We start from the raw sequence: 16286 nt of genomic DNA on the forward strand, positions 1-16286 counted from the left end.
AGCAGAGACCAAATTTAAACATTTTGTCCTTTCTCAGATCCTGGATTCTGTGCAGAAAAAGTATTTCTGTGCTGGAAAAGTTGTTTGTTTACCTCTTTTGGATGTGTTAGCAATAATGAAAAAAGTGTACGGCATTGAACTTAATTCTGTGTTTCATATTTTCAGTTGCAGTACCTACCTCAGCTGACTAGCAGCAGCGTCCTCCCAGCTTTGGATAACAAGAAGTACTACTATAACACCACGAAACTTAACTACCGTTTTCCAAACATTTAAAGAGCTTGGAGATGGATAACAAAAAAAGAATTGATCATTAATTTGAATAAAACATATATTTGATTGAAAGCAATCACAATGTTGAAAAAAACATCAGGAGAAAACATAACTAACTGGGGGAGGCCACTTGGGAAGACGTGAAGGGAAATTCCAGAGGCAGTGTTCCATGCTTGACGATGGTGTCCAGAACAGAAAGGAAAAACTTCTTTGGATTTTCACTTTTATTTTTGTTGTATCTAAGTAGCTGAGCTTATGGACAGAATATAAATTATCTACTGCACTCGCCCATACCTCCAGCAAAATTAGAGATAAAAAAATTTATGCTTCAATTGCACCATACGCAACAAGTGAAAAAATGGATTACAGAATGCCCATATATGTTTCCTTGGATCTCTGTTGCTTTGAGTCCTATCTCCTGCCTTTTCAGATTTTCTCATCGTATTTAAGGAGAGTTAAGGTTCTTGAAACCAAAATGTTTAAAATTCCATTTCCTGCTTGCTCTAGCTCTTGATTTTTATATATTGAAACTTTTTTGAATATATGAGATGTTTAAAATATTTAAAATCATATGGATTATCATAAAAGACTATAATTTACATGCTTATATATTTAATGATATGTTTATAGACATTTCTTACATATACTTTGGTCTTTATCTTTAGTAAAGGATGCATCTTAGTCATTTTTGCAGGCAAGATGGATTTACTATAATCCATCTACACTTGTTCACCCAATTCCCCTTGCAAACAATGGCATGAAGCTTGGCAGCTGACCCAGGGGTAGAACAAGATCCACAGGCTTCACAGGAACTGGGCCTGCCAGCCTGAAAGTAATTAGTACTTCATTCTCTCCAGCTCAGCCTCAGACTTGGAGACAGAGATACTGGCAGGACTATAGTGATCTGGGTTTTGGAAGAAACTGCTTATGAGCTTTTACTTGGGTCATAAAAGACATAAGGTTATAAGCTGATGTTTTCCCTGAAATATCTTTTTACTGTGTATGTGTGTATATCTGTAGTGCACACACATATATATGTGTGTGTATATACCAACCTAACAACTAAAAGTTAACTAATAAGAAAATAGACCAAAATGATATTATTGAGAATTCCTAGCTTTGTACAGTGATACTTAAAATGACAACATATAACTAGCTTTGATTTGGCCTATTGCTCCTATTCAAAAAGCTTTTTCATCCTTGTCCCCTGGACACAAGGGCAATATGAAGCTGATGTCTGCTTCTTATTGCTCAACCCCATTTTTGATTGATGTGCTGCTATTTCCTAGCAGTCCTCAGCCACGGTTTTTGAAGATGTATTTTACTGTATCTTCAAAACCTTTCTTCTGCATTCTCAGTTTACTGCTATGTTAATTTTCTTCATGAGAACATTTGACCTTATTCACTTACTGTTAAGTAATCCACCAAATTCTGGCATCTGTTCAATAATTTTGGCTACCCCAGCCAGTTTAGTGATATCCTGAGGCTTCCTAATGTATGTAGCTTCTTGCATAGAGCTGATAGCGGGTTAAATACTAGTCACAGTATAATCTAATTCTTGTTATGTAGACTTGATTCAAATGACAAAGAAGGACATCCAGCTTCTGCTAGTAGTTTACATTTTGTGTTTTTCCTTTTTTCCTTACCCCCAACTGTGTACCTGACGGGGCAGATGACTATAACTCCCTAATTTATCCAGTAGTTTTAAGGAATACCATTCAGAGTAGAAAAGTAGCTCCAGACTAACCTGTGGTCAATCAGTTGCTTCATCACATAGTAATCAAACAAGGCTGAGATAGAAGTGGTCATTTGTGTCTAATGAGTTCTATTAAATATATGCTTATACTTAATTTAACCATATCTGTGATCTTTTCTTCAGCATGGAATCACCACTGTTTCACATGAGACTGTTCTACATCCTTATCATTTTTTTATTTACTATTTTCTGATTTTTAAAATGACAGTGGCAATTATGTTAGTAAACAGTACATCATTTATGGTATGTGCTATCTACATAAGCTGGTTCCTATCACAAGTAAAATTCATTTTTCTACTTTAATGCTGCATCACAGAAAGTGTTTATTTTAAAATTAACTCCAGTCAAGGTTATATTCAACAGATTAATATTCAAACCAAACATACAGAAATCCACAAACAAGTTGGCATATAAACAACAATAATAGAATCAGGACCATTTGAAGCAGATAAAAATAAAGATCTGTTTATACCTATTTATGATATTCTTTATCACTGCTTTCTAGATGTAAAGTGAATTTAGTGCTTATACTTCTTATGATGTCCCTTGAGCTCACGGGAAGTACTATCCAACATATATGAGGGAATACAAATTAGTTTCTAACTGACATGTTAAATTTTTCTGTTTGAAGCAGCTTTTTAATTTAAGCAGAAAGTAAGTATAGCTCTGCTGGCCTTCATCATTGTTTCCTCTGTTCTATTGCAATCAGCAAAGCTATTTAAATCCAGCCAGGTATTCATGTCTAGTTTTAATAAGACACTAGACTAAGCCTACAAAATAGACAAATTAGCCAGAAACTGTTCATTCAGAGAAAGGATGTATGGTATAAAGAGCACAGGAATGCAGGATCATGACAAATGCATGCGAATCCTGGGAAGCAATATGAATGCCCCAGCAACCTCTGACTACTTTGCATAATTGACTCCATCAGTGAATCTGAAATTTAGCTTTCAGTTTTTCATAATTGTATATTTATAGTAACATGCTTCAAAAACTTTAAAGTAAAATGTAACAAATTACTGTTAAAAATAAAGAATATCTGTGTTGTACATTTAAATCATTTTCAAGAACTCTTAAATATCTACATCAAGAGATATTTATATAGGATTGATATAAAATAAGGACTATATAAGAATTAAAATGGTACCTGGTTTGCATTTTTCTTAAAATGATTTAATGTACCTAAATTCTCACTTCTAACTTAGTAACTTTAGTGAATCACATCTGAATGTTTATTTTCTACATGATGGACTCTGCTAGAATGTTTTGGTATAACATTCTTATAGTTCTGTTGATGTTTATGTAATATTTGTTGCTGTTGAGGATCAACAGTTGCACATGATACTTTATATTGAAATAAGACACTTACTGAATATTACTATTTTACTTCAAGTCTAATTTTAGTTCCAGAGAAGGCAGTGATGTTTTAAAGACTTGGACAATTTTTTCTTTTTCTTTTATGCCAGGAAGATCACTTAAAAACAAATACTTGAGGTTTCTGGAAGAGAAATTTTTTAAAGTTAATTTAATTTGGCCTTTACTCATAGCATTAAAAATAAACTTGCTTTATTGACTTAAAAAAGCTACACACAGAATGTGTTCATATCATCCTACACTTTCAAAATGACTTTTAGAACGGTAGTCTTAGAGTACTACTTTAAATGAAATTCATGCTAGGCACTAAGCTAGACCTTGGATAGTTTAGTTGTTCTGAATTACATCAATAATGCTGCTGAATTCTTCCAAATATTTTATGTATATTATGGCATAGAACTCCTTTGTATGTTAAATATAAAATACGACATCACTCATGGTGATGATTTTTTGCATCTGACACTAAAAGCAAAAACAACTAAAGCAAAAATAAACAAGTGGGACTACATCAAATTGAAAATCTTATATACAGCAAAGGAAACCATCAACAAAATGAAAAGGCAACCTACTGAATGGGAGAAAATATTGGCAAATCATATATCTGATAAGGAACTAACATCCAAAATGTATAAAGAACTCATACGACTCAATAGGAAAACCCCCAAACAATCCAATTTTTAAAATGGGCAAAATATCTGAATAGACATTTTTCCAAAGAAGACATACAGATGGAGAACAGGTACATGAAAAGACACTCTACATCATTATCAGGGAAATGCAAATCAAAACCACTATGAGATATCACCTCACACTGTTGTTAGAATGGCCATTATCAAAAAGACTAGAAATAAGTGTTGGTGAGGATGTAGAGAAAAGGGAGTCCTTGTGCACTGTTGGTGGGACTGTAAATTGGTGCAGTCATATGTAAAACAGCATGGAGGTTCCTCAAAAAATTAAAAACAGAACTACCATATGATCCAGCAATTCTACTTTTCAGTATTTACCTGAAGAAAACAAAAACACTAACTCGAAAAGGTATCTGTACCCCCATGTTCATTGCAGCATTATTTACAATAGTCAAGATACAGAAACAACCTAAGCGTCCGTTGATGGATTAGGTAAAGAAAATGTGGTATATGTATACAATGATGTAGTATTCAGCCATAAAAAAATGAAATTCTGCATTGGCAACAACTTGGATGGACCTTGAGGGCATTATGCTTAGTGAAATAAGTCAGAGAAAAACAAATATTGTATGATGTCTTATATGTGGAAGCTAAAAATAAATAAATAAGCAAGCTCATAGATACATAGAACAGATTGGTGGTTGCCAAAGGCACAGGGTGGGGAGTGGGAGAAATGGGTGAACGGTTTCATGTTTTTGTTCTTAGTTTAGGTAAATTGAATTTTAAAAATATGAATCTTAACCTAGGAAGGAAAAGAAATTGGGAAAGTTCTTAAAGGAACCAAGTGTGTATTAAAAGGTGAAGCTTTAAAGCCTCAACTAATGTAAGAGATAAACAATCTAGTACTTTTGGTTCTAATGTTTAAGATTTCTCAGCCTTCTGTGGTGCTGAGGTTACTGGCAGAACACAGGGGAAATTAAAAGATGGGGAGGAAGTATAATAGCTAGTGCTTATTGAAAGCTTTCTGTAATAGGAACTCTGCTAGGTGCTTTATGTAGGTCAATTTTTTAAAAAGATGCTCCCTAAAAAATGCAATACAACCATAACATATTAAGGGTGATAATTTAAACTTTTAAAATATTATAGCTGACAGTTAAGTCATTTTCATAAATTATATTTTTCAGAATTAAAAAAAAGAGACCACCTCTCAACTGTTTTAAATTCCGATTATTCACCTTAACATTATCAAGTTTCCATTTTGGCACCGACCACCTACCTTAAATGATGCAAAGCAATGATACCTTTGTCTGTGACATTCCCACATGAAATTATTTCCATTTCCAACATGCTTTTTTGTAAATTTTCAAGTTGACTAAGTCTCTCCAAGCAGTCATCCTCAATATAGTGACACTTGCATAGCCTTATTTTTTCAACATGCTGTAGGCCTTCTGGGGGAAAAAAAGTACAGTTTAAGAACCTGCTTTACCATTAAGATGATCAACTATCCTAGTTTGCCCAGAATTGTTCTCGTTTTAGGATTGGAAGTCCTAAGTCCTAGGAAACCTCTTAGCCCCAGGAAAACAGTAACGATTAGTCACCCTATTAACCATACAAGGTATTCACTATACAGGTTGTGCTGATGGACAGGGCCATTCTGCAGATGCCCAATGCACTGGAGAAAAGAAATGCCCACACAAGCAGAAGCTGTGTGGATATAATTATTTCTACATTCGTGAGCGTTTCTCAATGACAGAAGTTTGACAAAGAAAATTTGACAAACAAGGCCTTGAATTTTAAGTCAATAAAGCACAGAATAAAGGCATGTAGAGACAAGCTTAGTGCAGGGAGAAAGGAGAGGAAGGTATTTGTAACCTCTATTTAATTTAAAAATAAATATCATACGCAGGAAGAAACAAGCTGGATTGGACTGAAAAAGGCAAAAAGGACACACCTATGACTATAATAGTGAGTCAACTGCAACCAAACGTCACTGCAAATCACCTGCATTTCCCATAACAAATGATAGGGGAGTTACCCATGTGATCAAATCCAATGCTCATGATACAAGAATCAGTGGCATCAATTGCCTGAATCTTGTATTTGTCCAGAGGGCCTGTTGGGAGGTGGTTGTAGTCCTTCTGCCACCTCTCCTGGCCGTGGTAGCGCACCAGAGCCCCACAGCGCAGCAGCCACTCGGACGCTGCCCTGTCAGGGCCAACATCCCGGATGCGTTCATGATCCACTCTGTTGGCAAGAGAACAAAAGCCGGTAGCTTTTACTATAGTCACTAGCTTCTTAACTATGTTCACCAAAGTAAATACAGAATAGCAACCACTTTTCACTTCACATGATGAGGAGGGAGATAATATATTAGTGAAATCCATGTAAAGAAAACATTCGATGGCTCTACCTGCTACCTTTTTTGCTTTTGTTTTTGTTTTCAAGTGAACTCTGTCAAGGCATGTTATTCTTATGTGAGTTTATCAGGCAGACATTGAGTCTTCATTGATTCGTATGTAGCACAATAGCTTCACACCAGGAGGTACTCAGTATCTATGTTTTGAATGAATGACTACACTTGGTTATCATTTTTATTAATGACAAAAGATTAAAAAGGGAATAATTTTGAAACTTTGTTCAAATGAATGTCATTAAGTGATATTAATTTTAACATATGCCCTTTTCTCTAGTTAGTGGTATTAATGCTATATTAAGCAACAAGGAGGTTAGTTTTGTCAGTTTCAAAATGATATTTCTAAGCATGCCACCAACTTTTTATTTATTTTATTTTATTTTTTAAAATAAATTTATATATTTATTTTTGGCTGTGTTGGGTCTTCGTTGCTGTATGCGGGCTTTCTCTAGTTGCGGCGAGCGGGGGCTACTCTTCATTGTGGTGTGCAGGCTTCTCATTGCGGTGGCTTCTCTTTGTTGCGGAGCACAGGCTCTGGGTGTGTGGGCTTCAGTAGTTGTGGCATGTGGGCTCAGTAGTTATGGCTTGCGGGCTCTAGAGTGCAGGCTCAGTAGTTGTGGCACACGGGCTTAGTTGCTCCGTGGCATGTGGGATCTTCCCGGACCAGGGCTCGAACCCGTGTCCCCTTCATTAGCAGGCAGATTCTTAACCACTGCACCACCAGGGAAGTCCCCCAACCAACTTTTTAAAACCTTGATTTCCCTTGATGGTATTCAAAAGGTTAACTACATCCCTTAAGAAGCCATAGAATAAAATATTCTAAAATTACATTTACTGAGCTTTTCTGATTACAAAAGTAATAAATGTTCATTTCAGAAAACTTGAAAGGCATTGAAAGGATGAATAAGAATCACTTAAGTCCTGTAACCCAGACAGTTAATAGTCTGTAATCTATTTTTCTGATCTTTATTCAGTGCTTGTATGTTTTATTTGCTTTAAAAGAAAGTTAGGATCGTACTGCATGCACGACACGAAAAACATTTGAAACACAAGAAATAACCAGATTAGCTACTGGGAACTCATCAAGCTGTAACAATTCCCACATTTCTTCACTTTAGTTAAACTTACTTATTAAACACTGCATTCAACCAGCCCCAGAAGTATCGGGAGTCACGTGACCTTGGGAGTTTCTTTAAGCCACAGAACTGCTGGGAAATTTTTCCAAACAGCATCATTTGATCTAGACACATAAAACAGTATTCATATTAGATCATCCGCTGGCAATCAGAGTCCCATACATACGGCAACTGACTTTACAACTTCAGAGTCAGTGCTCTTGTGCTGATAAAGCTGATGACTCACTTGCCACTCAATAGTTATTAAGCAAGTTACTCCTGTCTGGTTTTTGGTTTCTTTTGCTGCAAAAATGAGAGGCTGAATTGAATGGTCTCTATGGTTCCTTCCAGCTTGGACATTGTTCTTTCTACTTGTTCACTCCTCAATTGGAGTCAGCCTGCAGTGGTGCCACCTGGTGTCCATGCAGGCAGTGCATCTACAAATTTACTGAAACCAGCTCCAGTCCCAATCTACATTTCCAGTACCAAAATGACAAACTAAAATCACCTAAGGAGCAATGTGTCAAGGTTAAGACACTTACGTCCAGAAAAGGAGAGGAGTCGTGGAAACAGATCTTCCTATCACAAGGCTGCAAGTAGTGTCCCCAGAACAGTGCAAAGCAAGAGCTGTACAGGGCAGCTGGCAAAGACTGGGCAAGTAACTTCACCTCTCTGACCCTTGGTTTTCTCATTTGTAAAATGAGATGATTTGCCCAGATGATTTCCAGCTGTAAAAACCCATAACTATGAGTTGAGAAGGCGATTTTGGAATTGGGTCTCAACCTGATTTATCTCAATTCAAGTTTCTCTGATAGTGTGCCAGGTGGGGAGAAAACAAAGATAAATGAAACATGGTCTCTGCCTTTGAAGAGCTGACAATTTAATGCAGGGTGGAGTGAGCTAAAACAAGTTACCAGGTAGTTAAAATAAATGATAGAACCTGGAAAAGACCTCAAAAGAGTTAAAGACACACAAGGATTTCAGTAGACAAAGATGCCAGGAAAATGTAGGTCAGGTGATAAGCTGAGGCAGGAACCTTTAAGGCATGTTGTAGTTCAGTTGGCTCAGCACATGGGGGTCATGAGAAGAGGAGGGAGACAATGTACACAGTCACATCGGGAAGGGTCTCCCATGATCAGCCAGAAAGTTTGTCTTCTGCAGGTGGCTAGGAATCATTGAGACTTTAGCACAGAGCACTGGCATGGTTAGAACTATGCTTCAGGAATATTAGACAGCAGCATCAAGATTGAGGGTCATTTAGAGATGAGGAAACTTAAGCCCTGATAATAAGTAACTTGCTGACACCCTAAATCCTTTCTGGAACAAGGTGGGGTATTAATAAATGCATGTGTTTCAAGGGACCTGTCCAATGTTTCATGGTTAATTGTTAGCAGTGCTGAAACTGGAACCTAGTTTTCTCTCTTATTAGTCCAGGGCTCTTTCCTCAGTCATTGGATGGTTCTAGAACTCAGGAAAAAGAAGAAGACTAGAAAGAGGCCTGAGTGGGAACTACCTTAGAGCTGAGGAAGTGCCCAAGGATGTTGGGTTGTAAAACAAAGAGAGCTGAGGTCTGAGGACAGAACCCTGGGGCCATCTACTAGCCTCTTTATCCCTTCTCCATCATCACTCTGCCTTCATTACTGCAAACTTCTCCCCCTGCTACTTCCTCCCACATTTTGGTTAAATCTCTCTCCACCTGTGCCCATCTCAGTAACTCCTTTGGCTGCCAACCTTGTTTACAAATCTGGGCTTTCCAGCTTCAACTCAGGCTGTTCCCTCCATTTACCATCCCTTCCCGCCCCCCAGAATCCTATGGAAATCTTCCCCAACCTCAAGACCTTACTCAAATGCCATCTCCATCCATCCATTCAATCATGCAATAAATATTGAATGTCTGCTATACTTAGTGCAAGAGATTCAATGGCAAGACAGAAGCAAAACAAAACAACACAGGAGAGAGACCGAGAAAAACATGGTTCCTGTCCTCATAGAATGTGTAGTATATATACCATATATGTATAGATGACATATAAACAAATGAATAACATGCAACACGATGTCTTAATGGAGGTATGGACAAGTTCTGTGAGAGCTTAGAGAAGGGAGTGAGGGATAGGCTTCATACTAGAGGTGTCTTCTGAGATGGGTCTCAAAGGATGATTAAGAGTTTCCAGTTAGGCAGAAAAAAGAAAAGTATGAAGGGCAAAAGAAAGAGCAAGAATCACATATTACTCATTTCCATTTTTCTTAGCACCTAGCACAGCACCATTCCCTAATGCAAGTTTAATAAATATTTGACAATTAATAATCTTCAATGGGTGATACATTTTCATGCAGAAACCAAGGAAACTCATTAAGTGGGTAAATTAGAGAGGTTTGTGAAAATTGAAGTACTTTCACTTGATTCATTTTGGCCCACCTTGTATTTCTGCTTAAGGGAAAGATTAAACCAAATTTACTTCAGCTTATGATCTCTAAAAATATTAGATATTATATTTAAAATAATTTAAACATGAAAATTAAGTTTTTATTTAGCAATAAATTAAAAAAACTAATTGGTAGGTTTTTGCATTCTCAACTGCTACTTTGTTAATTGATATTAGGAATTTCAGACGAATTCAAGCAGTTACCTCTGAGAATGCTTTCTAGAGGGAAAGAGGAGACCTCTGGTGGTGAGTTGATGAATTTAGCTTTAATAAATTAAACAAGTGAAATGCAAGTTAAAAAATAACCACTACTAAATTACCGCTGTGATAAATAATTTAGGAATTAAAATTATTTTTAAAATTCTTCTTACTATCATAACACAGCTTAGAGCCATAAGTTTGTAACAGATGTTTCTAAAAGTTGCTATATGTTCACGACTTAGAGAAGACCAGACCTCTAATGTGTGACTCAAAATAGGATATGGAGAGTCCCCCAATTTGCATATAAACAAGTTTTTTTTAAAAAATGGAAGTTCTTTTTTTACATATGAGACATAATTACTTAGGTGGGCTATTCAAAACGTTGGCTATTTTAGTGGTCAAAAAGACTGAACTAGCCAACTTGTTCTTGAGGGCAGTAAAAGTGTGAAGAGAGGGGTGGGTGATGTCAGAACTGGGGCATTTTTACTCCCCAAATTATAACCCCACTTCACTGCAAATTCATCCATTATTGATGCCAATTCTTATTCCTGAGGTGTCTAGAGTCTAGTGAAATAGAACAGCAGAGCAATTGCTTAGGAATGAGAAGCAAAGTTTCCAAAAGCCACTCTTAGGCTAATATTGCTTGACACTCATTGAACTAATTTCACATAGGTTCTGACCTAGATGGAAGATGAACACGAATTCTTAGCTGAGGAGGGTGGTGGCTAGAACACAAATGTCTCTAGCCAAAGACATTACAGGGTGAATGAATGTAAGGTGAGCTCTTGATGTGAGATTATCTAAATGAAACAAATTAATGTACAGTCAAGCCTAGGGGAGAAGGTAAGCAGAGAAAATTTTACAAAAAGAGCATGTGTATTTTGAGTTCTTTCACTTTGCTAAACTCAGAAGCACGTGCTCAAAATCACAGAGTAGTAAAAAAGTCACTATTCTGGGCTGACCCATGAAAGCCTGACCACAGACCCTAAAACTGTATAATTCTGTACTCAACCTAGTAACAAATCAACTACATCCCATGAAACAGTTAAAATAAAAAATAGTGATAGTACCAAAAGTTGGTGACACTGAAGAGGAACTGAGCTGGATCACTCAACATTGCTGGTGGGAATGTAAAATGGTGCAGCCACTTTGGAAAACACTTTGGCAGTTTCTTACAAAAGTAAACATGTGCTTATCATATGACCCAGAAATTGGACTCTTAGGCATTTATCCCGGAAAAACAAAAACAGGCTCGCACAAAAAGCTGTACACTAATTTTCATAGCAGCTTTATTTGAAATAGCTAAAAACTAAAAGTAACTCAGATGTCCTTCAATGGGTGAATGGTTAAACATGCTGTGGTACATCCATACCATGAAATACTTCTCAGCAATTAGAATGAACTATCAATACATGCAACAATTTGGATGGATCTCAAGGGATTATGCTGAGTGAAAAAGTCAATTCCAGAAAATTACATACTGTATAATTCTGCTTATGTAACATTCTTGGCATGACAAAATTTTAGAAAGGGAGACTAGAACGGGGAAGAGGGTGCCCTGCAGGAGAGAAGTGTAGTTATAAAAGGACAACCGAGGGATCCTGGTGGTGATGGAACTGTGCTGTAGCTTGCCTGTGGTGGATACAAGAATCTACACATGGGGAATTCCCTAGTGGTCCAGTGGTTAGGACTCTGAGCTCTCACTGGCAAGGGCTGGGGTTCAATCCCTGGTCGGGGCACTAAGATCCCAAAAGCCCGACGGCGCGGCCAAACAAAACAAAACAAAACCTACACATGTGATTAAAAACTATACAGACCTAAATACATGCACAAAGGTAAAACTGTGGTTATCTCAATAAGATCCATGGGCTGTGTCAATGTCAATTTCCTGGTTGAGTTATTGTTCTATTCTTTTACAAGATGTAAAAAATCGGGGAAAAAAAATTGGGGAAGACTGGGTAAAGGGTACACAGGATCTCTACTGTTTCTTACAACTGCATGGGAATCTACGATTAGCTTAAAACTAAAAAGTTGAACTAAAAAAATAACCATTTCTTATTTTTTTCATTTGTGATGAACAAGCAGGCAACATTCCACATTATTTTCGCAAATAAAGAAAATATGTACAACTGTCCAGGTGATAAAACCAATATAAACATAATAAAAGCCATCATTTTATTGAGCACTTTACTGTGCTAACATCTGATGAGCCTTATCTCGTGTAATCCACATGAAGGAGATCCTGCTATTACTCCTAGTTCACAGAGAAGGGTCTGAGGCAAAGAGGTGAAGTGACTTCCCCAAGCTACCCGACTAATAACTGGAGCCAAATTCACACAGGCAAGAATAAGTCCTTCCAGCAATAAAGTTAAATGATTCTATTTTTGTTCAGCTGTCCTGACCCTAAAAATTAAAAAACTTCCAACAAGCAGAGAGAACAAATGTTAGTTAAACATGGTGATAAATGTTAGTTAGGCATGGTGATAAAGGATCACGTAATTTAACACAGGTTTTTCATACATTACATGGTCCACTTCCCTCATTTTACAGATAAACAGGGGTGAAGTGACCTGCACAGGTGAGTCGCTGTTCCCAGGCCCGCACAGCATATTTAAAAATATATCTCGGTCCAGGATTTTTTTAAAAAGGAAATAGATTGCTAAATGATGTCAGAGACCGAGACGTCTGGTTCATTTAGGTGCTCAATATTTACAGGACCAATAAATGAATGAATGGCACGTCAGGAGCCACATATATGGAAGTCCAGAAGACTGCAGGCTGTCAGGCGTTGCCATGACAGAGCCTCCGTCCGGAGAGGGCTAGGGCTGGACAGCGAGCGTCCCTCCAGTGGCCACTCCACTGGGTGGGAGCCGGGTTGGAGATCGCGGTGCCCTGAAAGGAGCCTCGAGTGACGCGGGGCGGGGTCGAGAGGGGCGGGGCCTGGCGGGAGGAAGGGAGGCCGCTGGGCTTGCCCAAAAGACAGTTTTCACCATAATCATCCCGACTTTCTTCCGCGGCCCCGAGTCCGCTCGGCGGTGAAGATCGAGGACGCCCGACTCGGTGGGCCAGATTTTCAGTCAGCCTAGCGATGGGAGAAGGGAAAGGGCAGAGGCTAACCACCACCCTAGACCCGCCCCACCCGGGGCCTAGCTCCTCTACTCACAGCGTCAAAAGGAGGGAGCGAGCTAGCGTCCCCAGCGTCTACGGCGGCGCCGGCTTGCCCTTCGCCCTCCGCCGCGCGAGTCCACTGGCCACTGGCGGCTGCTCTCACGTGGGGCGAAAGAGCGCCCCTCATTGGCCTCTGCCTGGGGGCGGGGCTAGAGAGCGCCTGGACCTGGGCAGAGTAGGGCTCAAGGGCCGGCTCCTGGGGCTTGAGGCAGGGGAGGGGGCGCAGGCGATGGTGCCAGCGCTACGTTACCTAGGCAGTGTCTGCGGACTGGCCCGCGGGGGGTTTCCCGGGGGCTTCTCCGCGGCGTGCGCGCCCGCGCCGGGGAAGCCCTGGCTGTTGTGCCAAGGTGGCCGCAGAGCCAGCACCAGGTGAGTAGCCGCTGGCCCGACTCCCCGCGGTCTGCGCTGCTTCTCTCAGAGGTGCCTCGTGCTGGACCTCTGCCCTTGCGCTACTTTCCTGTCCTCGGCGTGGGAGAGGGTCGGGATCCTGTGAATCCCGGGCTCCAACCTATGGTGCCAGGAGCTACCTGCTTGGATCATCTGTAGGTTTGTGGGCGAGAGGAAAAGAATAAGAAAGGCAGTGTTGGGTAGAGGTCAAGAACAGTTCTGGCTCTGAATACCACCCCACCACTTCCTATTCAACTCTGGGCGGGTTAGTTAAGCTCCTTAAAAGCTCAGTTGTGAATAGGATCCTAGTCTTTCGCGTTAAGTGGTCGTTTTGAGGATTAAAGGACCTAACACACTGTAAGCAATCAAATATGCTGTTTATTCGCTGGCCTTCCTGATGTTACTTGGAAGATCTAAAACCAGTCTTATATCAATCAGTTCCTGGCACACGCATGCTGCATAGAGTTGCCCCTGTGAGAAGCAGCTCAGTTAGTTGCTAATTAAACCCTGCAAAATTCAGCGCCCTGTGATTTGAAGTTTGGAGACCACATTCGCCACTACTGTTTTTCTCTGCTCTCTGTAGAGGGAATGGTTTATGCGAAGGTTTCAAAGCTGGAAAGGTCTTGGCTGTTTCGGGAACTAGAATGTGGGCAAGATGAGTGTGACTAGAGCTTAGCGGAGCAGAGATGGTGTGGAATGACATCGGAGAGGGGCTACATCACAGCACAGTTTCTGTTTTAAATACACGTGAAGTTTTATTCTAAGAGCACTGGGAGGCTTTTAAAGGGTTTTAAAGAAGTGATTAAATGTTGATGTTTCTGAAGTTGATTCTGGCTGCTGTGAATTAGTGGATTGGAAGGGGATTAGAGTGGGATAGGATTTGTGATTCATCGTGGGGGTTTGTAGACAGCTCTTTTGGGAACCTTTTTTTAAGGGAAGAAAGGTAAGGTTAGTGAAGGTTTTGTTTATACTTTTTATTTTTCCTTTTTATACTTTTTATTTTGAAATGATTATAGATCCATAGGAAGTTGCAAAAGAACAGAGAGCTCTCATGTACCCTTCTTCACCCAATTTACCCCAGCAACACCTTACATAACTGTAATAACAGTATCAAACCAGGAAATTGACATTAGCACAATCCACCGGCCTTATTCAGATTTTCATCAGTTTTAGAAGTTTTGCACTTGTTTGTTTTTTTTAAATTGCTTTACTACTTATAGACCTTTATTCTATATAACATTTAGTATCTTAAAATATTATTTTGAAAATATTATTGAAATTAGGTAGATAGATTTGGGGGAGATTTACTTCTTTATAATTTTGAGTTTTCCCATCCATGAACTTGGCATATCTTTTCATTTATGCATACTCATTTGTTACTTAAAGTTTATTTATTTGTTGATTTTTTTGGCTGCATTGGGTCTTCATTGCTGCGCAGGGGCTTTCTCTAGGTGCGGAGAGCAGGAGCTACTCTTTGTTGTGGTGCGCGGGCTTCTCATTGCCGTGGCTTCTCTTGTTGCGGAGCACGGGCTCTAGGCCCGCGGGCTTCAGTAGTTGTGGCACACGGGCTTAGTTGCTCCGCGGCATGTGGGATCTTCCTGGACCAGGGCTGGAACCCGTGTCCCCTGCATTGGCAGGTGGATTATTAACCGCTGCGCCACCAGGGAAGTCCCTCATTTGTTATTTAATAGAGTTTAAAATTTTTCTCTGTGAAGTTCTTTTTTCTTAGGTTAATTCTTTGATTCCCTTATTACTTTGTTGCTATTGTAAATAGTATCTTATTTTATATTATTCTTTCAGTTGGATCTTACTGGTATAGAAGATGCTTCTTTGTACTTCTTATCCAGTTTTGGAACCTGGTTCATATGTGCTTCATAAAATGAGTTAGGGAGTTCTCAACCCTTTAAATTTTTCTGGAATATCTTTGATGATAGAGATTATCCGTTCCTTGAAAGTTTGGTAAAATGTATGTGTGTGTGTGTTTAGGTAGAAAGCTTTTGATGACTATTTTAATTTATAGTGATTGATTCAAAATTTCTATTTCTTTATGCCTCAGTAATTTTGCCCGAGGAGTCCCCCACCCCATTTCATCTATGTTATCAAATTTATTAGCATATAGATCTCCATGATACTCTTTGATTATGTTTAAGATCCTTGTTGTGTCTTTACGTATGTTTTCTTTATTATTCTGTTTTATTTATTTGTGTCATCTCACTTTTCCCCCATAACTCTTGCCAGAGGTTTGTCTACATTATAAATCTTTTCAAATAAAAGATTTTTCTTCTTTATTATATTTTGTTATATATATGTTTTATATATTATATATACATGTTTATATATGTTTGCTTTTCTTTATTATATTTAACTTCTTGAGTTGTTAACTCATTGATTTTTGGTCCAGGAGTATTTTTAGGAGTGTCTCTTGCATGTTAAAGTTCCTGTAGCCTTGTTTACCCAAGAATATCTTTATTGAATCCTCATATTTAAATGGGATAGTTTGGGCTTCCCTGGTGGTGCAGTGGTTAAGAATCCACCTGCCAATGCAGGGGA

At 38.9% G+C, this 16286-nt stretch overlaps 3 protein-coding genes across 9 annotated transcripts in view; 2 read left to right on the forward strand and 1 right to left on the reverse strand.

The window, feature by feature from the left end:
- CDKL1 (cyclin dependent kinase like 1) overlaps positions 1-2125 on the forward strand; it is a 63124-nt gene extending 60999 nt beyond the window's left edge. For both annotated transcript variants that reach the window (XM_067736396.1, XM_067736427.1), the window contains exon 9: positions 166-2125. In XM_067736396.1, the coding sequence (XP_067592497.1) occupies positions 166-273 (108 nt within the window). In that variant the 3' untranslated portion in view covers positions 274-2125. The remainder of the gene's footprint in view (positions 1-165) is intronic.
- On the reverse strand, positions 311-13442 carry DMAC2L (distal membrane arm assembly component 2 like). Of its 3 annotated transcripts, none has more exons than XM_067736462.1 (5): positions 13345-13442; positions 7568-7679; positions 6062-6270; positions 5303-5471; positions 311-3524 (listed from the first exon to the last, which is right to left on the reverse strand). In XM_067736462.1, the coding sequence occupies exons 2-5, from the start codon at positions 7672-7674 to the stop codon at positions 3410-3412; spliced, it is 600 nt and encodes a 199-aa protein (XP_067592563.1). In that variant the 5' UTR covers positions 7675-7679; positions 13345-13442; the 3' UTR covers positions 311-3409. The 3 variants fall into 3 exon arrangements, with proteins under 3 accessions (XP_067592563.1, XP_067592543.1, XP_067592553.1); XM_067736442.1 differs by having other exon boundaries at positions 5303-5474; XM_067736452.1 differs by lacking the exon at positions 13345-13442 and adding an exon at positions 13172-13338 and having other exon boundaries at positions 5303-5474.
- A 45-nt stretch (positions 13443-13487) lies between these two features.
- The window catches only part of L2HGDH (L-2-hydroxyglutarate dehydrogenase), a 51089-nt gene continuing 48290 nt past the window's right edge, over positions 13488-16286 (forward strand). For 2 of the 4 annotated variants that reach the window (XM_067736348.1, XM_067736340.1), the window contains exon 1: positions 13490-13718. In XM_067736348.1, the coding sequence (XP_067592449.1) occupies positions 13579-13718 (140 nt within the window). In that variant the 5' untranslated portion in view covers positions 13490-13578. Of the gene's footprint in view, positions 13719-16286 lie in introns of all 4 variants that reach the window. The other 2 variants (XM_067736356.1, XM_067736331.1) reach the window with 2 other exon arrangements.

The sequence above is a fragment of the Pseudorca crassidens genome, chromosome 1 (assembly GCF_039906515.1).
Source record: "Pseudorca crassidens isolate mPseCra1 chromosome 1, mPseCra1.hap1, whole genome shotgun sequence".
NCBI classification, from domain to species: domain Eukaryota; kingdom Metazoa; phylum Chordata; class Mammalia; order Artiodactyla; family Delphinidae; genus Pseudorca; species Pseudorca crassidens.

Excerpts from the sequence above, each read along its gene's own strand:
- DMAC2L (XM_067736442.1), bottom strand. The coding sequence starts at position 7,674 with ATGATGCTGTTTGGAAAAATTTCCCAGCAGTTCTGTGGCTTAAAGAAA. Across the intron at positions 6,271-7,567 it reads TTGAATGCAGTGTTTAATAA|AGTGGATCATGAACGCATCC; the intron begins GTAAGTTTAACT and ends TCTTGCCAACAG. Across the intron at positions 3,525-5,302 it reads ATTGCTTTGCATCATTTAAG|AAACCTCAAGTATTTGTTTT; the intron begins GTAGGTGGTCGG and ends TTTCTCTTCCAG.